This window comes from Leptinotarsa decemlineata, unplaced genomic scaffold (genome assembly GCF_025532065.1).
Source record: "Leptinotarsa decemlineata unplaced genomic scaffold, Ldec_3_MD MMD2_P_RNA_scaffold_5, whole genome shotgun sequence".
In the NCBI taxonomy this organism is placed as follows: Eukaryota; Metazoa; Arthropoda; class Insecta; order Coleoptera; family Chrysomelidae; genus Leptinotarsa; species Leptinotarsa decemlineata.
This window is the reverse complement of record NW_027412532.1, coordinates 11,735,217-11,762,594: the sequence shown is the minus strand read 5'-3', so window position 1 is coordinate 11,762,594 and position 27,378 is coordinate 11,735,217. Positions and strand designations below refer to the sequence as shown.

Genomic DNA, 27,378 nt, shown 5'->3' with positions numbered 1-27,378 from the left:
TTATGATCATATATTCACCGTCACTATGAACTTTCATTTAAAATATACCAGAGGCATCACAAGTAATTACTTCAATGCCAAAGACAGATTCCTCATCATATTTAAAAATAAAAGTTCATATGAGAAAATAATGCATGGAAATTTTACCTGAATAATGTTTTCATTCATTACTGAGAAATATTTTTGGCGATTATAATGAAATTTGGCATGTTTGACTGCAATATTGGCTTGACGTGAATATATTTGAAATAATTGCAAGCGGCGCGGCGTTAAAAATCATTGCCTACTAATTGTTTGAATATTGAATTTATTTGAAGATTTCCATACCTAAAATCAACCAAGAGCAAGACATATACAAATTTCAAATTCAAGGAAGGGGCGAGTTATTAGAAATAATATATGAAGAAAATTATTCATAAATTATGCCAGAATTTGATGCCACTTAATTTACCAAAATTCAATATTTATTAATTCATTAGTGTGATTGACTTCGGATGGAAACCAACATTTTAGTTTGGAATAGGAATTTGTTTGTACTTGATTATTACACACAGGTCAACATTGTTTATATTTTCATATATTGATTCGAGTTTGTCTTTTCTGAAGTTCTTTAAGAAAAAATTATTTTTTTGTTAACCAGATGTCGTTCCCTAAAAAAAAGACCCATTCAAAAGTATGAACTTGTGCATGTTGTAGATGAAAGTGGACTTACTTATATTACCAAAACGATTAATCGAATATAATGATATTAAAAACACATTAATCTTTGATAATCCCGTCAATTTATTGAATATTTCTGATGCAACACACTTACTTCTTTGTAGTGCTTAGTAAATTAATTGAATATAACTGGCCGGTACTTGATGAAAATCCATATTAAAAAACTAATCAATACCGTTTATTGTAAGATTTTCACTATAAAGGATTTTACAAAAACCGCGACACGTGTTTCGCTATACAATAGTTTCCTCAAGCATAAACTTTCGTTTATGCTTGAGGTATGCTTGAAACTTTTGTTTATGCTTGAGGAAGCTATTGTATAGCGAAACAAGTGTCGCAGTTTTTGTAAAGCCCTTTATAGTAAAAATCTTACAATAAACGGTATTGTGCTTAGTAATTTGCAATCAGTTTTGAAATAATCACCATATGTTCCTATACAGTGTGTAAAAGCCAACTGGAATAAATTCATTATTTGGGTTACTGTACATATTTTAAAAAAATACCGAACGGGAAGTATAGGTTTGTGATATATCGTTTGAAAGGTCTCTTCACTCTCTATTCAAAAATGTTATAGATTTCAAATTTATTGCAACAATTGAGATGAAATAAATTGAAATCATGTAGTTACCGAAATTCGATAAAATACACTTGAAAATTAAAAGGTAATGCAAAACGTAATGAAGTAAATATTCATAATGTTCACTTCGAACATCTTGGCAACATCCTAATCTCCAATAAAACTGTCGTCTAATTTTATTTAACATATCAGGCGTGACCGACCTAATCGCAAGCGTTATTCGTTCTTTTTCGACATTCAAATCTTAATGTTTAGTTTTCTGCACATTTTCTTTACATATCTCCATAAGAAGAAATCTAATGATGAAAGATCGGGTGATCGCGCTGTCCATTCTATCGATCCTCGCCACCCTATCCACCGATTGGGAAATGTTGCATCAAGGTATTGCAGGACATCAACTTGGTGATTTGGTGGTGCTCCATACTGCTGGAACCATATCGTATTCACCGGAACTTAAGGGTTTCCAGGATCAGGATATAAATTTACTAAACTTTGAATAACATCATTTTGAAATAGTGCCAAATAATTATCGCCATTCAAGTTGCCCTCAATGTGAAAGGGACCATTGATATGCTCTCCTACAATCCCTGCCCAAACATTAACGTTTAGAGGGTATTGCGTGTATTCTTCTCTCATCCAGTGAGGATTTTCCGTTGACCAGTAGCGGCAATTTTGCCGATTAGCATGACTATTAAGAGACAAAATACACTCATCAGAAAATATAACGTCTTCTAATTGGATGATATTTTTATCCAACATGTCCATCAGTTGCTCATGAAAATGAGTTCTATCAAAATCGTCTTCCATGAGCTCCTGAGAAGGTATCATTTTATTCAGGGCTTTTCATGATGAGCGTTAATTAGCCGTTTCTGGCAAACTATTCAACGGATCAACCTGAAAACTCCACAGTATGCATAAGTCAATATGACCTACACGCCTAAAATATTTTAGACGAAGCGGCGTTGTCACTTCTACTATAAAGTAGCGGCTTCTTTGATTTTTCAAATGGAACACCCCGTATATAATATCATATGATTTATTATCACTTTGTCAACAAATTCATATACTATTTCTCTATACCTATCTATTACCATTTAGAAGATATAAATTAATTTCGATATTTTTTTTACCAAACATGAACTTTTATAAATGCTGATAATCTTGAACTCTCTTGCACTAAAACGATCAAATTTGAAATGGAGTGAAGTGATACTATGAGGATTTTCACTCCGAGTCATATTTTCATTTGCTTCATACAGGGTCTTCAAAAAATGCAGTTACTTTGATCTCATGAAATAATGAGTGGAACTCAATTTTTTCTAATGGAACACCCTGTATATTTCAACATTTTTGAGCTCTGCATCCTATTTTAGATTAACTTTGTTCAGATAATACTATTTCTATTTTGAACCGTTTTCGAGATAAACTGTTTCAAACGGAAATTGACATGGTTTCCTTGTTAATCACTCATTTTTGTAAAACAGATTTCGTTTGATGTTTCTCAATTAGTCACAGATGAAACAATGAAAAGATAATTATTAAAATACTCCTCAACCATCGAATGAAACTTCTCTTCAAACAATAGTTTTATTAACGCTGAAACACGAACTGAAAATAATAAACCGATAAATTAATGAGTTGATTCAATCGTCAGTGCTTTTCAGAATATGTTCAAACACATCTCCACCTCTACTTAAATAAACATGTAATCACTTCAAAAGATTGTCATGTGTAGCGCTTCTGATCAAGTCTGGAGTCAAACTATTGAAAGCAGTTGTAACTCTCTTCCATTGTTGTTATTGGAGTAGAGTAAACCATATTTTTAATGAAACCCCACACGAAATGATCTAATGGATTGCCATCTGGTGTTCTAGGAGGCCAACGAAAAGGTCCATTATTACCAATCCATCTGTCTTCGAAGATTTCGGTTGAAGCTTCGCTGACTGAATGAGAATTATGGGGTGGAGCACCATCCATTTGGTACCATACACGTTCTCTTCCTGGTCTATTATTTAAAATCATTTGAATTCCATTCCTCAGTAAATCTTCATATTTTGATGAATTCATATTATCATCATAAAACTCGATATAAAAAATTGACTCATTCTTTATGGCACAAAATACATTGAATTGCCATCTTTTTCGAAAACCCCTTTAGAGGACAACATGGGGATTTTCTGGCGCCCAATAATGACTGTTGTGTCTATTGAAAACTCCATTTTTTGTGAACTTGGCCTCATCTGTCCATATGATATTGTCAAGGAAATGTTAATCCTCTTGAGTCTTGACAACTAACCATTCAATGAATTCCACTCTACGAGGTGAATCAGTCTCTTTCAAATGTTGGACACAGTAGAACTTATAGGGATGCCATTTATGCTTATTAAGAATTCGACAAATTGTCACGTAGGGTATACCTATCTCCCTTTCAGCCTCGTGCAGAGAAGCATTTGGAAATGCATGAAAGTATCCCAAAACTGTTATACTACTGTCGTCGTCATCCACTTTAGTCTTCTTACGAATGATTTTTGGACGGAAGGTTCCATTCAACCTACAGTTTTTTAGTAGTCGATTTATCACATTATTATTCGGCTTCGGAAGTTGTGGATATCTTTCATGAAATACTCGGCATGTTCTACTTGCAATTCAATTGCACTCACCATAAATTATTAATAAATTCAAGAAATCTTCATTACTGTAACCTAATCTTAATATTATTCTATTATAATTGGTAGCTATCACAATCAGTCAAAACCACCAACGAAAGTCTGACGTTAAATAATTGGTTTATTTATTTTTCCAAAGCACACTATTAAAAAATATTAATGTGTACTGTTGTACGTTAGAGACCAATACCTCAATGTATACAAATTGTAACTTTTTCTAAGGTAGGTACATAACAATTTCGAATTGACTGATCTGAGACAGATAAAAAACTGGATCAAAAAAAAATATTATTAAGTATATAAAAAAAATGTTGAATATCGAAAATAAGTGAAGTTTGAAACAGTTTATCTCGAAAACGGTTCAAAATAGAAATAGTATTATCTCAACAAAGTTAATCTAAAATTGGATGTAGAGCTCAAAAATGTTGAAAAATACAGGGTGTTACATTTGAAAGAATTGAGTTCCACTCATTTTTTCATGAAATCAAAGTATCTGCATTTTTTGAAGACCCTGTATGAGGCAAATGAAAATATGACTCGGAGTGAAGATCCTCATAGTATCACTCCACTTCATTTCAAATTTGATCGTTTTAGTGCAAGAGAGTTCAAGATTATAGGGAAATAGTATATGAATTTGTTGACAAAGTGATAATGAATCATAATAAGATATTATATACGGGGTGTTCCATTTGAAAAATCAAAGAAGCCGCTACTTTAAAGTAGAAGCGACAACGCCGCTTCGTCTGAAATATTTTAGGCGTGTAGGTCATATTGACTTATGCATACTGTGGAATTTTCAGGTTCATTCGTTGAATAGTTTCTCTTTCCTTCTCAGTTTCTTCCAGACGATATTTTTTCTGGCGTAGTCGTGAAAATTCTAGACTTTCCTTTTCTACTCTTCTTCTTTGTCAAAATACGTAAAGGACTCCTTGTTAGCGTCCGGTTTACTTGTCCTTAATGACCTTACGGCTACCAATGCATTTTTGAAAAAATAAGCAAAATTTTCTTGGTATCAAAAATCAAGAATTACTTGATTGTTGCTAATTTCAGACTATCATGAAACAGTACTCGTAATCCTAATTTTTACTCTCAACCTACTGGTTGAAAAATCCTAATATTTCAATTTTTGTCGTCTAATTTACCTAAATTTTTCCCCATATTGGTAAATATGAAGTGAATATTACGTAAATATGTCTTCTTCAGGAAAAGTCGCCAACCTGATCGAAGGTCAAAGTAACGTAGTTCTAACTAAAGATGTTAGTTGGATATGAATGGTAGGCGTTGCACTGAGACTTATATTTTATTCATTTAACTGATATTCATTATTTATAAATAAAAAAAAACTTTTGAATTTCATTCTAAATTGTTTACATTTGTTAATTGAAATTTGGTTATTAATTACCATAATACCAATTCAAGTATAGAATTATCTATTTGGTAATACAGGTATGAAATTACAAAATTATTAAATATAAAATAGGTAATTTTATACCTGTATGAAATTACCTACATAGGTAATTTCATATCTGAACTACCTGTATTTCGAGTTTAAAAGGAGACAACAGAAAGCTGACATTCATATAGAGTTTCAACTTTGAGTGTGAATTTACTGTTGTGATATAATCAAGAAGGAATAATTCGACTTGTCATAATGGAGAGAGTGAATTACCCTTTTTTCGACAACTCCAGGACATTGTACATTGGAGAAGTACCCCTGGGCATTTCGGATGAAGAACTTCATAGATATTACTCAGCATACGGAGAAATCAAGACCGTCATAGTTTCAGCCGATTCAAAGACGAGCGTATCTAGAGGTTATGGATATATACAATTCAGATCAGCGGAATCTATGAAAGCAGCGCTACAAGGCGAAAATTTTACCAAAATGAATGTCCGTAGTGACTCAGGACATTTCTGCGGAGTGAGGAAAAGCTATCCTCTATCAGACGTTTCCAAAGTGAATTACCCCTTATTCGACAACTCCAAGACATTGTACATTGGAGAAATACCTTGGTATACTTCTGATGCAGAACTTGAGAGTTATTACTCAGCATACGGAGGGATTAAGGCCGTCATAGTTTTAGCAGATTCAAGGATGAGCTGGTCTAGAGGTCATGGGTACATAGAATTCAGATTAGCAGAATCTCTAAAAGCAGCACTACCAGGCAGAAATTTGACCAAAATGAATGTCTGTAGTGACTCAGGACATTCCTGCGGAGTGAGGGAAAGCTATCCTCTATCAGACGTTTCCAAAGTGAATTACCCCTTATTCGACAACTCCAAGACATTGTACATTGGAGAAATACCTCGGGATACTTCTGATGCAGAACTTGAGAGTTATTACTCAGCATACGGAGGGATTAAGGCCGTCATAGTTTTAGCAGATTCAAGGATGAGCTGGTCTAGAGGTCATGGGTACATAGAATTCAGATTAGCAGAATCTCTAAAAGCAGCACTACAAGGCAAATATTTCACCGAAATGAATGTTCGTAGTGACTCAGGACATTCCTACGGAATGAGGGAAAGCTATACTCGATCAGACGTTTCCAAAGTGAATTACCCCTTATTCGACAACTCCAAGACATTGTACATTGGAGAAATACCTCGGAATACTTCTGATGCAGAACTTGAGAGTTATTACTCAGCATACGGAGGGATTCAGGCCGTCATCGTTTTGGCAGATTCAAGGATTAGTTGGTCTAGAGGTCATGGATACATAGAATTCAAATTAGCGGAATCTCTAAAGGCAGCGCTACAAGGCAAAAAAATGACTAGTACAATTGTTCTTAGTGATTCCTCCGGTGTAAGTGAAAGCTATCCTCAATTGTATTCTAACGAGACACTTTATATTGGTGGAGTGCCTTGGGAGTGTTCTGATGCGGAACTCCAAGATTACTATGAACAGTATGGCGAAGTAGCTAGCGTTACAGTTGTTGCTAGTTCAAATATCAGTGGACAGAGAGGTGACGGATTTATCGTTTTCAGGAAGAATGAAGATTTGAAAAGAGCATTAGCAAACGAAGCATGAGATGAGTTTTGGGAGTATTTCTGTCTGATGTACTTTTCGTTACTTCCAATGGTTTTTTACCAATAGAAGCCACCTTAGTTGAAATTTCCTTTTGTATCATATAATTAAATATATTATATTTGAAATAAAATAACTGTTTTTCTTGCAATGGTTACTTTTTGCGATTAATGAAAAGCCATCAATTGCAGCTAATTTGTCAATAAAACTAATACACGCTGGACACGTGTCTAAGTTGATTGTATGTTATATGGTTTTCCTTCTGGGGTCTTCCGAACTGGTCAATGTTGCCCCTAGGTTAAAGGTGAACCAAAACGGTCATTATCAAGTCGGGTCTGTACAAGGAGTTGAAGAATAAAAAAATTAAATATAAATAGGGAGTCATCACCCGAAGACGGTTGTGGATACTAAGAATAGTAACGTGAAGTGACTTGGCTTGAAATCTTTTGATTTAAGATATAACTCTGGAATCTGAGGAACCAATCTGGAAAATGAACCAATAAAATAATATTCGATCACAACAGATGGTAGCGTAAGATGAGCTTTCGCAATTACTCATCTTCGTATAAGGGACGCAATTACTCATCTTCGTATAAGGGACGTGAGTGTGATTATTATGAATTTTCAGTATTGAATCTGAAAGTCGAAGAATATCTAGAAGCAAATGATATCAAAAGTGATATTATTGAACGTGAGGTATCGAAAAAGGCTAAAAGATCGGGTCATATCCTTAGGTTAGAGTGGAGTTAACATTAAAATTACCCTAATTCATCAAAATATAGAAAGATATCATAAAAAAGGATATCACGATGAACTATTTACGCCTAGACCATATTGTGAAAACACGGCCCTTCGGAGTTGGGACTGGGGAGCGGAATATTACCTTTGACTATCGCTCAGCAAAATTATATTTTTCAACAATAATTTAAGCAGAGGTCTATTTGAATGAAATTTACTCTATAGATGTTATAAATGTATTTCAAAATTGACTCTTTCTGATCTTGGTCTGGGCAAATGACTGAATCGTACTAGCAGAGTTAGAAGTTCTTATAATTCATTTTCGATGCTCAAGAGAGCAAGAAAATTGAGCTGTTTTTAATGCATGTTGTTTACGGTATTGCTTGTTTCTTTAAATGAATTCAAACGAAAAAAATTAAAATGTATAATCAAACAAACTATTCATACAAAGGAATATAATAATCAAAAGACTAAACATGGTGTTTCAAATTAAGTCGGAACAATTGCCAACTCCGTTATTATTGATGCTACGAATTCGGTTAAATGGCAAACAAAAATCATTCTCTTCTTCTCTTCTCGATGCCAAAAACAAAAAAAAACAGTCGCATTTTCTCGTAATCCTAATTTATACCCTCAACCTTATGGTTAAAATGTCTTAATATGGCAATATTTGACGTCTAATTTACCTCAATTTTTGTCCCATATTGGTAAATATGAGGTGAATATAACAAACATTTCTTCTTTCGGAAAAGTCGCCAACCGAATCGAAGGTCACAGTAACGTAATTCTAACTAAAAATGTTAGTTGGGTATCAATGGTAAACGTTGCAGTGAGACATATGTTTCACTCATTTATCTAATATTTATTATTTATAAATGAAAAAAAAACTTTTGAATTTCATTTTAAATTGTTTACATTTGTTAATCGAAATTTGGTTATTAATTCCAAGATAATGTTAACAGATAGGTTATTATACCTGGACACGTGTCTAAATTTATTGTATGTTATATGGTTTTCCTTCGGGGGCTTTCCGAAGACCTAAGAGTCATTATTAGGTCGGGTCTATACAAGAAGTTGAAAAATAAAAAATATCAATATATATAGAAAGTCATCACCCTAAGACGGTTGTGGATACTAAGAATCGTAACGTCGTGGAGTATCTTGGCTTGAAATCTTGATTTTTAATTTTCATCTAATTTCAATTGTTCAATTTTGCTTGATTTTCATTTTATTGTAATATCTCTTCAGGTTATTTTTCAGCTGTTCTTTTCAGTTTAAATTTCCATTTGTTATTTCACAGATTTCAAAACATATAGTAGACAATGAAAGCCCGAACTAATGGAATTCACCATGAAAAATTGTCAACCACCTTCAAAAAATCATAAATAGAGAGTTGATAAATAATAGATAAAAGATGGTGATATGATGAGCCAAATTAACTCCATAATACTCATGTTTCTCGTCTCTTAAAATATATTAACCTGCAGATAAAAACCAGAATATTCCGACTTGTTAAAAAAATCCGATAGGTAAGTCTCAGATATAACTAGGGTCCTTTTACATAGACTATTGATAATCATAACAATGTATGTGACTATATGATTTCAATTACTGCCTCTGAAGATTAACTATATTTGCAATTTGTACGTAGAAAATAATAACTGGCTTTGATCATTAACGTACAACTGAAATTGAGGTAACTATTGTATTATCAAGTTAGTGTCTGACTCTGAAAACTCTGTGTCATACAAAAGGATTTCAAGATGAACTATTTACGACTAGACCACATTGTGAAAATAAGCCCCTTCGGAGTTGGGTTTGGGGAGTAGAACATTACCTTTGACTATCGTTCAGCAAAATTATATTTTTTAGCAACAATTTAAGCGGGTCCATTTGACTGAAATTGACTCTCAATTGACTGAAACAAAGAATGTTTTTACTAGTGAAATAAATAATTATTTCCACATAGTTCGCTCATTTTCAACTTGAGGTAGAAAGGAGATATGAGCTTTGTTGTTGAGGATATGTTTACGAATCGAAATGCATGATAAACTATAGGGTGTCCCATTCAAAAAAATATCATTTTATAAAATATTTTGAAAACGCGACCTGCAGTTTTTTTGTTTTCGGCATCGAGAAGTCCATTAAAAATGCTACTGGTTTGTCCATTCAACCGAACAATAATAACGGAATTGGCAATAATGCCGACTTAATTTGGAACACCTTGTATAAATAGTGTGTGTTTGCCTTTGAATTATTTAAAAACTTTTCGATTTTTCCCAGTGATCTGCGCCTCCCACAAGTCTGCGCCCTATGTCATGGTCTAGGTTTGAGTTATGGGTAATATGGGAATGAGGATGAGTTTGATGAGATGGATGCATGCATAATGATTCTTACTCGAAAGGAGAATTGACACTGAAATCATATAGCAGGTGTCTATTCCCAAAGTACTTAAGGAACTGCTTGATTGTTAGCGTCCAGTTTACTTATTTCATAGATATCCCTAATGGCCTGGCAGCTACCAATGTATTTTTGGAATAATAAGCAAAATTTTCTCGTTATTATGAATCAAGAATTACTTGATTGTTGCTAATTTCTAACCATCATCAAGACAATACTTGTAATCTTAATTTATACCCTCAATCTAATGGTTAAAATGTCTTAATATTGCAATATTTGACGTTTAATTCACCTAATTTTTTGTCCAATATTGGTAAATATGCGGTTAATATAACGTAAACATTTCTTCTTTCGGAAAAGTCGCCGACTTAATCGAAGGTCAAAGTATCGTAATTCTAACTGAAAATGTTAGTTGGACATGAATGGTAGGCGTTGAAGTGAGACATATATTTTATTCATTTATCTGATATTATTATGGAATGAAAAAAACTTTTGAACTTAATTTCATTTGTTAATTGAAATTTGGTCAATAATTCCTAGAAAATATTACGCTAGAAAATAGGTAATTTTATACCTGAACTACCTGCATTTCGAGTTTAAAAGGAGACAACAGAAAGCTGACATTCATATAGAGTTTCAACTTTGAGTGTGAATTTACTGTTGTGATATAATCAAGAAGGAATAATTCAACTTGTCATAATGGAGAGAGTGAATTACCCTTTTTTCGACAACTCCAGGACATTGTACATTGGAGAAGTACCCCTGGGCATTTCGGATGAAGAACTTCATAGATATTACTCAGCATACGGAGAAATCAAGACCGTCATAGTTTCAGCCGATTCAAAGACGAGCGTATCTAGAGGTTATGGATATATACAATTCAGATCTGCGGAATCTATGAAAGCAGCGCTACAAGGCGAAAATTTTACAAAAATGAATGTCCGTAGTGACTCAGGACATTCCTGCGGAGTGAGGGAAAGCTATCCTCTATCAGACGTTTCCAAAGTGAATTACCCCTTATTCGACAACTCCAAGACATTGTACATTGGAAAAATACCTTGGTATACTTCTGATGCAGAACTTGAGAGTTATTACTCAGCATACGGAGGGATTAAGGCCGTCATAGTTTTAGCAGATTCAAGGATGAGCTGGTCTAGAGGTCATGGGTACATAGAATTCAGATTAGCAGAATCTCTAAAAGCAGCACTACAAGGCAAAAATTTGACCAAAATGAATGTCCGTAGTGACTCAGGACATTCCTACGGAATGAGGGAAAGCTATCCTTTATCAGACGTTTCCAAAGTGAATCACCCCTTATTCGACAACTCCAAGACATTGTACATTGGAGAAATACCTCGGGATACTTCCGATGCAGAACTTGAGAGTTATTACTCAGCATACGGAGGGATTCAGGCCGTCATAGTTTTAGCAGATTCAAGGATTAGTTGGTCTAGAGGTCATGGATACATAGAATTCAAATTAGCGGAATCTCTAAAGGCAGCGCTACAAGGCAAAAAAATGACCAGTACAATTGTTCGTAGTGATTTCTCCGGTGTAAGTGAAAGCTATCCTCAATTGTATTCTAACAAGACACTTTATATTGGTGGAGTGCCTTGGGAGTGTTCTGATGCAGAACTCCAAGATTACTATGAACAGTATGGCGAAGTAGTTAGCGTTACAGTTGTTGCTAGTTCAAATATCAGTGGACAGAGAGGTGACGGATTTATCGTTTTCAGGAAGAATGAAGATTTGAAAAGAGCATTAGCAAACGAAGCATGAGATCAGTGTACATTTCATTGCTTCCAATGGTTTTTTACAAATAGAAAGCCCTTTAGTTGAAATTTCCTTTTGTATATTATAAATAAATATATTATATTCAAGATAAACTAACTGTATTTCTTGCAAAGGTTACTTTCACGATTATTGAAAAAGCCGTTTATCAATAAAACTATGACACGATCGATGGGCCATGTCAAAATTGGTTATATGTTAACTGGTTTCACTTCGGGGATATTTTGATTGTACAGGTTGATAATGCTTGGTAAAGATGTATGAATTTCGAAATGCTGAGGCGTCATTTTCAACCAAATTCGGGTGGGAAATCTCATCAATGTGTTAATCTGGATAGTAACATTCTATGGTAGGGTAAGTCTATACGAGATGTTGACAAATATCATATTTCAATACAGGTAGGGAGGTAACATACATGTATATACATATATATATATATATATATATATATATATATATATATATATATATATATATATATATATATATATATATATATATAAAAAATAAATAGATAAGTACTCTTTGATCATTCCCATATTGATTTCAATTTAAGAGCCACCGGTATACAGCTGTTTCAGCCTATTGGGCATCGTCAGTACCGGGCAGGCGGTCCTCGATTGAAGACAAAATGAGAAAAAACCAAGAAAGTACTTGATAAAAATAGCTGCGTAAACGCAAGCGAAACATAAGTGGAACCACCTATTGGTGTGACACCCAAGTCAACTTGCCAACTTGCCCGGTACTGACGATGCCCAATAGGCTGAAACAGCTGTATACCGGTGGCTCTTAAATTGAAATCAATATGGGAATGATCAAAGAGTACTTATCTATTTATTTTTTGATTTTCATGGAATTATTTTCCAGCAGCTTGACTGCATTAACCTTTCTAGATTTTATATATATATATATATATATATATATATATATATATATATATATATATATATATATATGTATATATGTTTTTTACCACTTTCATTAGTTACTAACGTTACTGCAGTTTCATCCTGTAAGGACTATTACAAACTATTTTAATAGTTGGCAAAAAAAAGTTGTGGTGTGATGAAAGTAGATTTACCAATAACGGATGGTTCAATGGTAATACACATTATCACTGGCGACAAAAAAAAGAATATTCTCTGAGGATACACTATAAAAACACACTTTTGTCTATTTTCCACGATAGTTTTATATTTGTTGACTAGTTTCGGTCATTACACCATTTTCAAAATTAGGTCTTGTTTTAACGTTTTCTGGAGGTCTGAGAAATGACAATGTATGCATCATATAAAGAGATTTCATTATTGTTAGAAGTTGAAAAAAGACAACTTCGAATATAAAATATTATCTGTATATTCAAACAAATCTAGTATCGCTTTGTTGTCAAATCTAACTAAATAGTTCATATGTTCATTCTTAAAAGATGATCCACATGTGAGTCATTTACTTACGGCAACCTCCAAATTGTCATGGGTTGTGTATCTTACCTGGAAATAAGAAAATAATCATACATTAGTTGGAAGTTTGGGATAATTTGGAAATTGTTATAATTGTTTCAATGATGACAAATTATAATAGCATTATTACAAATATTTTCAAGGCGAGAGTTATTGTACGTGAGTAAATAATAAACTAAACAACATAAGATTCGTTTCTTTCACTAATATATTAAATGAAACCTTCCACTTTCTGCACATAGAGTCACAGAACTAGGCAGTCGTAACTCTTTCAGTGGTGGAGTTTTGTGCTGTTCCAGGATTCTATGTATATAGCTATACTCGTGTTTTGATATTTCACTTTCATTGCTTACTAATGGCTGTTTTAGACATAAACCAAACTTTTACTAGTACTTTGTATTTTATTTTCAATTGTTACCCACAACTTGTGAGCATATACATTGATGGAATCGTTCAAAAACCACATTTTTAATTCAAAGCTTTGTGTAGGAATGAAATTATTCACATCGTGACAACTTTTTTTAAATAAATCTGAAAGATGAAGTGAAAATATACACTATCAGTGTCTGGATTGAAAAGGAATACCTTGAAGAAGTTATTATATAATGGAACAAGTGACGCGATTTGTAAACTGTGAAAATCTTGGAATAAAGTGTTATTTGAATTCGAATTGGTTTTTATCGACCTTCTTTGGTTTTTCCACTAGCAAATTGAAAAAAATTATTGATTGTAATGAAGAACTTTATATAGATGTGAGACACAATTTTCAGTTGGCCCCGATAAGTTACTGGGTAAACTTAAAGTATTTCTCACAAAAAAAATCTATTCATTAGTGACTTCTCGTATTTAATAATTCTGCCTATCAATAAATTACCTCAACGTTTCGGAGGCTAAAATCAGTCTCCGTCTTCAGAATTGTAAAAAAATCTAATAATTCTGCATTTTTTCTTCAGTTCGATTTATTTTCACAATCGGGTTTCTGTATAATCTCTCAGCTCTCTTATTTTGATAGTCAAAATAATTGAATACTACAAATTAGTGATAAAAAGAAGATTGTTCTATGTGAAAAATACTTTGAATTCACACAGGGTAAACTGAAAAGTTTAACCTTTAACCATCTGTATACATTCTTCATTGAATTATTTTTTCATATTGGAACAACCCAAAAGGGTCAATTTTTTTCAAGGACAAAACACAAGCACTACAGGAATATCCTTAACGCGCTATAAGAGGGCGCTGGTGATAATTTCCATTTGGAAAAACGTTCTCAGGAAGTTGATTTAACATAAACGCAGTTCTCCGAATGAAAGAGTTCTTGAACAGTAAAGTTCGAGGTGTACTGAGTTGAACTTCAAACCGATGAGCACCCACAGTACGTTGCGTACTGTGGGTGCTGAGGTGTGTACAATTCTCTGTTTCGGAACAGTGTTCCAAGCTTTTGAGAAGAAGCCTTTGCAATTCCAGCGACATGATTGTGTCAAGACATATTGGTGTCCATTTTAAGCCCAAACAAACTTATCAAAGCAGGAAGCGGAATTTTCTGTACTGACATTATTATATCCGGTTCGGAGACATTTATCTTTTTGGAGAAAACCGATACATGGGTATTTGTGGCATTGAATTGAACTTGATTATATTCACCCCAATTCGAAATCACTTCTAAATGCTTATTAACAAAAACTCTATTTCCTCCACAAGAAATGACTATGCGAATCAGTTATATTTCCACAAATTTCAAAAGGAGTTCGTGAAAAACAAAAACGATTTCACCGGCTTTATGATAGAGTTAAAGCTGCATACCTAGTACGTAAACACTCGGCGTTGGCCACTGGTGGGTTTTTTTCATATGATGAATGTAGCTGCTATCAAAAGCTAAATAACCCTTACAAAAAGCATTCCGACTATGGAGAGGCTATGTGAGCGGTACATAAGAGATGGAGTACTAGTTCACAACCCACTTCATCCAAATCAGCGTGCATATACTCCGGGAAGGTCTACTGATTCGGTCCTTCACCATGTGGTTGGCAGATTTGAAAGATCATTGGGCAACAAAGAATCCACCCTAGGTATATTCATAGATATCGAAGGAGCGTTTGATGAAACAACCTTTTCAACAATTACCCAGCAACTACACTCCAGGAATGTACCCCTGCTAGTAGGAGAATGGATTCTCAAGATGCACTCTAGGAGAGCAATGAGTATCAATGTAGAAGACATCACAGTGAGAGGACTGGTCATGAGGGGATGTCCACAGGGAGGAGTCTTATCATCTCTTCTCTGGAACATAGTTCTGGATACCCTGATTAATCACCTCAACAATAATATATTCTACACAATTGCACATGCAGATGACATAGTCATCTTGCAGTCCGGCAAATTTGTGAACATACTGTGCGATAGAGCGCAGGATGGACTCAAATTAATAAAAAACATGGTGTAAGGAACACTGTCACTGTCAATTAATCCCAAGAAGACTGAGAAGTTTATCGGGTTTAAAACCTCCCGAAATATTCAAAAGCAGAGTAAACTTCTCTGAAGAGGTGAAGTACTTTGGTACTATCCTCGACAGGAAGCTAACATGGAACTCTCACCTACAGAGTAGAACAAAAAGAGCATATGTGGCTTATGAGCAATGTCGGAGGATAGTGGTACGCTTATGGGGTCTTTCACCCCGTGTGGCCATCTGGATCTACACTGCAATAATAAGACCTATGTTAACGTACAGAGTCATTGCATGGAAACCGAAAGTTCTACAAGCAACAGCCATCCAAAAATTATATCAAATACAGCGATTGGCTTGTTTACACATCACAGCAGCCATGAGAACAGCACCAACCGCGGCAATGGGATTAATTACTGGTCTGACACCTCTGGACCTGTACGTTAAGGAGGTTGCGTTAATGGCCATGTTACGATTGCGCACGGCTGGTGTAAACTTCGAAGTAGGAATGGGTCAACTGAAGCTGGGCCTATGGCGAGAAGCGCTTACTGCGCAACCTCTGCTGCAGGCAACCAGTGATGCAATTGATTCCAGTTTTGTGTTTAATGAACCCTACAAAATATAAATGAAACAGAACACAGAGTTAGATGCTATAAATGCAATACGCATATATACAGACGGCTCAAAAACCAAAGAAGGCTCAGGATGTGGAGTGTACTCCAAATCACTAAGCCTAAGAATTGAGTGGGGAATGGGAAAAAATTCCAGCGTGGTCCAAACAGAACTGGCTGGTATCTCAATCGCCAGAAAAGAAATAACCAGAAAAGGAATTTCTGGCAAAAACATAACAATCTGCACTGACAGCAGACAAGCCCAATTTGCCTTGAATAGATAACGTGTTACCTCGAGGCTAGTACTAGAGTGCCACCAAGATTTAGCCAAAGCCTTGGTAGATAATAACATTATCCTGTAATCGCATTGCCGACTCTTTAGCCTAGGAAGCGGCTGAACTAAGAAGTTTAGGACCCAGTGACACCTACGGCCTGATGACTTCGACAATTGCGAAACTAGCCAAATGTTACACCCATGCTCAATCCCTGAAGAGTAGGGATGGAATCAAAGGATGCAATCTTGCCAGGATCACCCTGGGCAACCCTGGGAAGCTGGCGCCGAAGAAATATCTGGCGATGACCAGGAAAAATCTACGCTTGACAGTAGGATTTATGACTGGCCACTGTCAACTAAGGAAACACCTCGATAATATGGGGCTAGTGGACACACCTCTATGCAGGATGTGTGAACAGGAGACTGTCGGGCATGTCCTATGCGAGCGCCAGGAGTTATCGTCAATAAGAGAGTGTGTGTTCGGCCAGTCTTGGCCTACACCTGCCCATATAAAGGAGATGTCTCCTAGTGACCTGTCCACCTTCGTGTAAAGGACAGGATGGACAATGACCCAGGTGGACATCTCCTCGGGAGGATGTATAATAGGTCACATGTGGCTTGAAAGCTGTGGGCTTACACTCACCCTCCCTACTCTACAGATACAGATACAGAACTTCACTTTTTGATCATTCAAAACGATTTTGTGGATTTTTTTATGTTTTCTGGTGTTCCTGCCTCATTTGAACGTCCACTGCGTTCTGCATAATCGGTGTCTCTACGACCACGTTTGAAGTCAACAAATCAATGTTTAATTGTTGTTTCTGATATAGCGGATTCCTTGGAACACTTTTCAAGCCATTGCTTCGATTGAACGATATTTTTTTCCATCAAGAAGCAGTGTAAAATTGAAACACGAAATTGTTTTTGTTCCATTGTTTTAAAAATAACAAAAAAGTAGTGTCACTCTTAGCACAATAACTCACAAACTTATGAGTAGAATATCATGAACTTTCAACAGCTTTCTTCTGAAGGTTAGTACTTACTGAAAAAGCGAGACTTTTCAGCCCATGTAGCATTTTTTAAATCTAAAACTTTTGTTATTCGAATTAATTACAAAAAAATCTAAAAGATTATTTCCTAAACTGCGGAGAGGAATGTTACATCTTCTTATATACTTCAAAGAATGATGAAACGAGAAATGAAAATTTCTATGTTTTTACCACTTTTATTTGTAACTAATGTTACTGCAGTTTCGTCCTATATGGACATTTTCAAACTTTTATTGTTTAAGAAATTTTCATTTCTCTTTTCATCATGATCTCCTACCACATAGTAACGGCTACATCCATCAATTTATTCAAAGAATGAATTTAATGACATAGCTACTCAGATGTCAATATGTCGATGTACTTCATGAAGTCATAATTTTTGATACTTTACATTTTTTGGATAGAATATATTGTCATATATTAATGTACTGAAACTTTGACATTGTATTTTCACGATTTAGAGAATTTTCTACTTTGTTTTTCTTCCCCACACTATATTATCTTGAAAAAAAGATACCATCAATGTTGCATGACTGTACTACCACGTGAACAGTCTGATGAATAAATCACTAGTATTATAAAATATATTAGTCCCCGCTGAGCCCGACAAAATAACACCAACAAGAAAAAATATGTAACCACTTTCATTGATAGACATCATTAAGATTTTTTCTCTTCTTTCAAACTTGATAATGTATAGTGCCAATAAAGTATCAAATAAAAAATCAGCATATGTTCATACAACGAGTTCCGGCCAAACAACACGGCAGATAACTTGGCAACTTCGTAAACATACATCTGCACGTTGTCGTCCTTTTACGTCTTCTACCTGCGAGAGAAGTAGCTGAAGATAGCACCTGCCCCTAATTGAAAATTATCAGGATAATGTTACCCTACGTTTAGTTGTTTTGTAAAATACGCACCTGATGTCCGTATGGAACTAACAACTATTTGCTTATTTTTATAGCTCTTGTTTATCTCAGAGTATGGGATTTGAGTTACTGCCCTTGAAGAAAAAGTCATAAAATAGCATGACAAGGTTGTCTTTTTCTGAAGGAACTGTGCAACCATGGGCATACGGAAAATGCAGACCGAAACAGGTCCATTTTATTTACTATTCACCAGTAATTTTGAAGAGATGAGTCGAGAAAAAGGTATTGATTAGTTCCAAAACGATCATTTGGTGAATTCAAGTCACAAAATACTTTGCACCAACAGAAAACGCTAGAACAATTAACGTCACTTGTATAAGTACATAGTTATATTTTTTTCAAACTGAAAATTAATTTATTGAACTTCGAAGGAGTGTAGTTACATTATGAATCATATTGAATGAAAAATAGCACATTCGATTTACATATATTATGATAATGAAACATTTTAAACATGATTCTACACGGATCGTTCATAAAAATATCAAAAAAATTAAGGGGCTAGGTTCAGAACCCTGTGGCATACTTGAATTTAAGTGAATAAGAAAATACTTCTACTGCTTTATATCCACCAGATTTGTAATGGAATAACTATGTTATGTTCCCCAAGGCTCAATATTGGGACCACTTCTGATTTCTCCATATGCCTCAACAATTGTGAAATTTATTAAGCATTGGTCTGCTCACTGCTAAGCTGGTGATAACCAAATTTATCACAGTTTTGATCCGGTGAATGGGGAAATCTTATTAAGGAAGATCTCTCCACTTACAAACAGCTTAGGACAAGTGTCTAGTAAATCAAAAAATTATATCAAAAGATATCAAAATTGATGATAATGTTGACCAGTTAGTTCATGTAGAACACACAAAAAACATTGGGGTGGAAATAAACTGTAATTTAGGATTCAAAAAACATATAAATAGACTTGTTCAAAGATTTTACCTATTTGAAAAGGTAAGCTAAAGTCTATCCAAATCCAAGATAGAGTAAAACAAAACAAAACCGAAGCGTGATGTTCACATGATCGCCCAGTGTCAGATGGAAAGGACAGCATTCATTGGTGAATTCACCTTCTTGGTACGAGTTCGGTACCAGCACAGGGTTGTAATCAGTCGTTTGCGTGTTTGTGTGGCGTGCGTTATAGTATATTGTTTAAAATTGTTTTCCAAGATGTCCAGTACAGACACTGCTGATGACAATGTCTGAGTCCAGCCAGGAAACGACAAAAACAGACATTTGAGTGTTGAGATGGAAGAAGTGATTTTAAATGTGTTCAAGAAAGAGATGGCAGAAATTGAGACATCGACTGTCGACGAAGTCGTATCCAAAGTTTCCGATAAAATTGGAGTGTGTTCCGCTTCGATTTACAATGTTTTATGGGAATATAAACAAAATCATACATTTTCCAAACCGAATACAAATCAGAATCGTCAAACCATTATAAAATCAATAGATGATGCTGATAAACATGTAATCAGGAGGAAAGTGCATGAGTACTTTTTCAGAAATGAAATACCCACGATAGACAAAGTACTCACAGAAATGAAAGAAGATGTTTTATTGCCAAGTTTTAAGCGGTCAACATTCCATAAAGTATTGAAACATTTGAATTTTGTATGGAAAAAACGAGGGCGCAATAGTTTATTATTGGATAGAGGGGAAATTGTGTTATGGAGGAGAGAGTATTTGACCAAAATCAAATATTATAGGGAACAACAGAGAACAATTTATTATATGGATGAAATCTGGGTTAAGGCTGGTCATACTACCCCTAAAGTATGGGTCGATGAAACTGTGGCCTCATCTAGGAGGGCCTTTCTAGATGGACTATCAATCTCAATATAGAAAAAGTAACCCTCGTATTTGTTTTATTTACTCACATACCTCTTCATAATTTCAGGTAAAGGAAACGAAGGGCTGTGGTATTTCGAGTCGCGGAAAACTGGAGATTATCACGAAGAAATGAACGGTGAATCTTTCGAACACTGGTTTTCCAAAGTTCTACCCCATCTGGAGGATAATGCTGTGATTGTAATGGACAATGCACCTTATCATTCGCGACGGTTAGAGAAGATTCCGACAACGTCTTCAAAGAAGGTTGAAATCCAGAATTGGCTGCGATCAAAGAATATTAGCTTTGAAGACTCAATGCTAAGAGTACAGCTACTAAAAATTGTCAAGGAGCGCAAGCTTGAATACCAAAAATATATAGTCGATGAGATGGCAACAGGCCAAAACAAAATTGTCCTTCGCCTGCCTCCATACCACTGCGAGCTCAATCCCATCGAGTTAATATGGGATGTGAAGAATTTTGTAGCTCAGCATAACACCACGTTCAAATTTGCAGATCTCAAAGTACTTTTTGATGAGGCTTTGAAAAGAGTCACAGCGGAGAAATGGGAGAAGTGTGTTCGGCATGTGATATCGGAAGTCGAGACAAAGATGTGGAAGCTTGATAACATAATAGAGGCACAAATCGAGCCACTGATAATTCAGATTGGTGAGGATGACACTAGTGATGAAGAAACAAATTCATCCAGTTGAATAATTTTGATTAATATTCTTTTTGATTTTACATGAAATAAAAATTATCAATAAAGAAATAATTACGTCTCTTTTCATATAATGCTTGAGTGCGCTGTGAAAAATCCAATGAAAATATTTTTATATTACACATATTATCTGCATTTTTCCCGTTAAACTGCAAAACTTGTACATTTCACTCGTTATTATAAAAATGTTTTCCTAAGTATGATATAGCATTTGTGATCAACAAGATGTTGGTTCTGAATACGACCCTGGCCAATTCTTGGGATTTTTAATATCACGTGCGTAGGGCATGCCAATGTTTACATCCACTCAATCTTGGATTTGAATTTGCTTTAAGCATTTTTAACGACATATATAAAACTACTTCGGCGTTAATCGTTAATGGTGTCTATTTTTAATTTTCAGACAGCGTTTACAGTCATAAACTACTTCAAAAGTCAAGTTTTAAAATGTAACGAGTTCAAAACTCTTGCCTTTTGACTTCTATACTGTGTTCGTAACGGAGAGGCAATTTCGAAGGAACTCATTGTGTCGGGTGGTTGAGTATGGAGAAGAGAATACTATTTAATGCTGCTACTTTATTCCACAAAATCATCTACATCGTGATCACGTTTCGTTCAGATACTCATAATATAAATATAAGATTCAGAAATGAAAAAATGTTCATTTCATATGAAAAATAAAGTCGCGCATCATTTTTATTATTATTATTATTATTATTATCCTTGAGGTTGTACTGGTCGGGCCTTATTCCCAAAGCACCGATACATTCGATGACTACAACCACTGGGGTAAGTGATCATTGAGTCCGAAAAGCATGTGTCCTGAGCAGACACAGTGAGCCAAGAATGACAGCCCCCTGCATTTGTTCCGCTGAGATTTCTGCCTTAGTGCGGCAAGCCGGTGTGATCTTGAGATTGGAGAGTAGGAAAAACATCATTCCACCAAGGTCAAAACAATCATTTCATCTGAGCGAAAGTCTGTGGAGTTGAAAGGAAAAATTTCCATGTTTCATCCATTTTTTCTTCTCTTTTCGGACGATATCGTCTCGGCAGGAGGTGAAAACTCCACGACAAATAGCGTCTTGCTCTGATGGTCGAGAAGAACTACATCTAGTATTATTATTACCATCATTATCATATGAAAAACATTTTTTTTTATTGAAATTCATACAAAATTTAATTAAAATCAAAACCTTATTGATTTTTCGAAAAATTTAGTTATTTTTGCCGAAGTACAAATATTTTATTTTGGTGAAGGTGTTTCAAAAGATATTTTGTTTGCATATGAGTATAATCTGAAAAATCCTGTCTTCTACAGAGATTTGTGTTGTTCAAAATACCATCTGATCTATATGAAATGAAAAGTAAGAATTTCGAAATAGATTTTTGTGGAACTTCTGAAAGATTTGAAAGTCTGAATGGGTATGACTTGTTAAGGAATAGTGTCTTCTCTGAATGATGCAGACATGACTCTATATAAAAAAATATACCGGTAGTTGATAAGATATTCAGTAGCTACGGCTTTATTACTTCATTAGATGCTTAGCAGTTTAGTTACGGTGAATTTCATCAGTTCCGACTTCCGGACAACTAAAACCGAAAATCCAAAAAGAATAGCTGAAAATAACAATTACATTAAGCAACAAACCCTGAAATGAAATTACGATAAAGTAAAAATAAGCAAAAAATTAAAATTGAACAAATAAAATGAAATAAAAATCAGAAGATTTACACAAACTTGACACACACGGTATTCGAGGCCAACTAAACCTATGGATTGAAAATTACATGATATATAGAACTTTCTCGATCATAGTGGGTCACTCTTTTTCTTCGCACAGACGAGTCACAAGTGGAGTTCCCCAGGGATCTGTTCTTGGCCCGCTCCTCTTCGTTGTTTATGCAAGTGATCTTGCTCTTCACATACAGTCCAGCAAGTCGTTCTGTGCCGATGATACTAAACTGTATGGAAATGCCTTAGTCGAACATCATTCCCTTCAAGAAGACCTCGACTCGATTAGTCAGTGGTGCGAGGATTAGCTTCCACCTCTTAACGTCAACAAATGCGTCGTACTTCATCAAGGAAAGAACAATCCACTCCATACGTACACAATAAGCGGTCAATCATTACGTACGTACAGTGACTATTAATACCGACTTAACTTGGTCCGAACATATAATATGCAAACGCGCAAACACACTGATTTATCTCATCCGCAAAACGTTTCTCCATCTATCATATTCAAGTTCCATAAAACTCTACAAAACCTACGTTCGTCCAATCATGGAGTATGCAGGTCCAGTGTGGTGTCCTGTTCTGGTGCGCGATAGAAACTTGTTGGAAAATGTACAGCGTCGAGCCACACGTATGACTTTTGGTGAAGTGCGTCCAACCTATCCCGAAAGACTGAAGATGGCACAACTGCTAGCTTTTGACCAACGTCGACTCCGTGGGGACCTCATCATATCTTTCCGTATAGCTAAGTATAACTATGCTAATCAGAAAGAACTTTTTGTTTTCAACAATGATTCGCGGTTACGTGGTCACACACAATTCGCAACGAGGCAGAGACAATATTTTTTGGTGAATCGTATTTTTGAAACATGGAATAGCTTACCCAACGATGTTATGAATTCCGACTCAGTGAACAGTTTCAAAAACAAAATGAACATTTGCTTATTTGCTTAATCGGCTCTATGCATATATTAATTTTTTTTTGCATGCATTGTATTAACTTATTGATATCCTACGTTTTTAGGCTTACATAGGACTTTGTCCTCAGCCTTTATTTATATGTAATAATAATAATAATTTCAAGCCAAGTTACTTCACGACGTTTCGACTGTTAGTATCCACAATCATCTTCGGGTGATGTCCCGACCAATTTTCATTTTTTCCTCATTTTCATTTTATTTCAGGGCATTTTGCTCAATATAATTGTTATTTTCAGCTATTACCTTTAAATTTTCAATTTCAGTTGTTCTTTTACGGATTTCGAATCATATTATGTCATATTAGACAATGGGAGTCCGAACTAATGAAATTGACCATATTCGGTGAACCATATTAACCAACTCAACAAAATTCATATTGTATCAATCCTCGGAATTACATTTCTGTAATTACTTCCTTATCCAAAGGAAGACAATTTTTATTTCATGTTCTTTCTGTTACGAAACATACGATAACCTTTTTCATTAAGAGTTACTGAGAGGCTGGATAAATTTTTATTCTTAATTTCATTATCATGCAATCACATTTTCAAGCAAATTTGGTAATTAGTGGATATCGAAAATGACTCAAGTATTCCTCCAAATAGCGATATTTCCATTAAATCACTGAATGTGAAATTTCAAAAATATTTCGAGAAGTGAAACAATGAGGGAATATTTCAATATAATATCATAATCAAAGAAAATATGTAAAAGGAACCCATCTTTCAACACTAATCCCCATAATTCTTAAATTTAAATACACCATTCTGACATAATACCTGTCTGTGCCTCAAAGGATCAATTTGATGAACATTTCATTCTCGAACAAAGCTCTTTGGAGACGAAAGCAGAAAACTCTTTTACATAAATGCAAGACCAAAACAGGCCTCAAATGTAAATTAGTATGAATGAGTAAATACCCGTTATATTATGGTTATTACGGCAGTAAATAAAGAAATATGTAGGAGGTAAGACAGCGGGTCAGGAGCTCAAAGGTTGTCATCTCACAATGGTTATTACTTTTGGCATTTACATGCCTTTGTCTGAATATTTTCTTCGTATTCTCTGAAAATACAAAAACATTAGCCATGTTTCTTGGAAACTGTAATCTCTACAAATGATTATTGCACCAGGTGATTTGTTAAAATATATATTATCTGAATCACAAATGCTAGACAGAAAAAAATTTAGAATAAGTATATAGTATGTTTATGAAAATTCAAATTTTTTCATATTATATATATATCTATTTAAAATCTGTTTAAAATCTGTTTTTCCGTTAACCAGCTGTCGCACCCCTACGAACGACAACCCTCAGAAGTCGAACCTTGTGCGAGCTAAGGATTAACGAGGTCTTACCTTTTAACGTGTGATTCCTAACACGGGTTGGACGGTAGCAAGTGAAGATCGATCGTTCAGACTAGGGCTTGAACCACCGACCAACACGGCAGTAAATTCGAGTGAGTGAACAAAGCACCCACGCCGAACCGCTTGGCTACCGACTGACCGGTATATATATATATATATTTATATATATATATATATATATATATATATATATATATATATATATATATATATATATATATATATATATATATATATATATATATATATATATTTGTGGAATACTTTTTGTTATAATTTTTTAATGTCATTTTTCATGGTGATTTATATTGTATACATATTACAGGATGTATTCAGGTTTTTTTTGTTAGTAAAAATTAATAAATTTTGAGGTCAATTTTTAATGTTCGGTTATGCAGTCAAGAAAGGCATGGTAAAATAAGTGAACTCTTTTTTCTGTTCTAGCTTTTGAGTCTTTATTGGCTCTTCATCAGGAACTCTACAATGAATTGATAAAATCGATTTCAATATTGATTTGACAAATTTTGACACTTGCCGAGATTGGTAAAAATAACATATCACAAAGACAAACACTCTTGGTAAAAAACAATATGAATTTAAAGAATTTACATTATGTATTGATTGATTAACTTATTTGAGAAACCAAAATTTTTATTACATCATGTTCGATGACAGTTACATTTTTTTCCCATTTAATCGTCTTCGTATCTGTTACAGTTTTCAATATAGAAATGTTACCACATAATAAAAGAAATGGCGTGTCTAATTTTTCAATTGTGTGTATGAAATATTGGTCATCGTGGTGCATTGAGATGCATACATCAAGAACAAATATTCAACAAAGTTTGGCAGGGATTAATGAGAGGACGACATTTTTTCATGCAATTTTGATGAAATCTCTGATATACATATTTTCCTTGATCCAAAACAGGAACGAGCTTGTAATAGACCTGTATACAAACCTGTCTGGCAAAACCTTATTTTTAATTGCTCTTTTTTTATTATTATAGATTTTCTTCAAGAATTTCATGTTAACATTGAAGTACACTAAAAAAACTTTCTAAATAAAAACTTTCATATAAACATTCAATTATACAAAAAACATTTATTTTTTAATCACTTTGTACTCGTTATGGAATTGAATCAGATATCATTCACAGGATGTAACTAATTCCATAGCGAATGTTTGGAATACAAACTGAATGGAGAACAGTTTTTTGTATAATTCAGTGTTCATATAAAAGTAATTGTTTCGAAATAATATTTCTTTAGTGTAATTTACTGTTTATATGAAAGTAGCTGTTTCGAGAGGACGTTTCTTCTAGTTTGTTTCTGAAAGTGACTTCTTTGCATATTTTATTTCATTTTATTCCATGTTACATGGAAATTTTTATTACAAATTAATTGTGTGAACTTACTTCTATACATATACACTGAAATGTTTATTTTCAAACTTATTCTTTACGATCACAGTTTATATTTCTGATAAATGATTAATAACATCATATCTGAAACCTGAGAAGGAATTACTGAAATCTAAATTTTTTAAAACATTAAGTTTATTTGCTTTACGAAGCATGGTTGAGAGAGGACTCAGAGCAGTTATTTTTTTACTTGCCTTGGGTAGTTTAAAAAGAAATGGACTTCTAGTAGGATACTGAGGAACATTAAAATGTAGAGTTCGAGTATGTTTGCTGACTTTTGTGTGATCCGGCCAGCAATGTTTTTCTTCATAGTACAGATATCTCAGTAACCTATTTTGTATTTTTTTCGATTCTGTTTGAATACATCTGTGGTTGAGATTTCCAAATGAGCGAACCAAATTTTAATATTGGTTTTACAAGTGTGATATAAAGATGTTTTATCGTGAATACGTTCACAAACGAATAGCTAGATCTTATAATAAATCCCAACATTTCATTAGCCTTTTTACAAATTTCATCAAATTGTTTCGAAAATGACAAAATGTGATCATATATAATCCCAAGATCTTTCACTTAATTTTTTCTGTCAAGGAAAGTATCTCCAATTTTGTGATTAAATTCAAAAGGGGCTTTTC

At 34.3% G+C, this 27,378-nt stretch overlaps 3 protein-coding genes across 3 annotated transcripts in view; 2 read left to right on the top strand and 1 right to left on the bottom strand.

The window, feature by feature from the left end:
• The window catches only part of pico (ras-associated and pleckstrin homology domains-containing protein pico), a 477,116-nt gene that overhangs the window by 267,450 nt on the left and 182,288 nt on the right, over positions 1-27,378 (bottom strand).
• Positions 5,615-7,122, top strand: LOC141487607 (polyadenylate-binding protein 4-like). The gene has a single exon (XM_074186760.1). The coding sequence runs from the start codon at positions 5,615-5,617 to the stop codon at positions 6,989-6,991; it is 1,377 nt and encodes a 458-aa protein (XP_074042861.1). The 3' UTR covers positions 6,992-7,122.
• LOC111509347 (uncharacterized) lies at positions 10,602-12,131 on the top strand. The gene has a single exon (XM_023165069.2). It carries the CDS (start codon positions 10,826-10,828, stop codon positions 11,903-11,905), a length of 1,080 nt encoding a protein of 359 aa, XP_023020837.2. The 5' UTR covers positions 10,602-10,825; the 3' UTR covers positions 11,906-12,131.

Bases quoted from the DNA above. Each gene is read 5' to 3' on its own strand.
- LOC141487607 (XM_074186760.1), top strand. From the start codon at position 5,615: ATGGAGAGAGTGAATTACCCTTTTTTCGACAACTCCAGGACATTGTAC.
- LOC111509347 (XM_023165069.2), top strand. From the start codon at position 10,826: ATGGAGAGAGTGAATTACCCTTTTTTCGACAACTCCAGGACATTGTAC.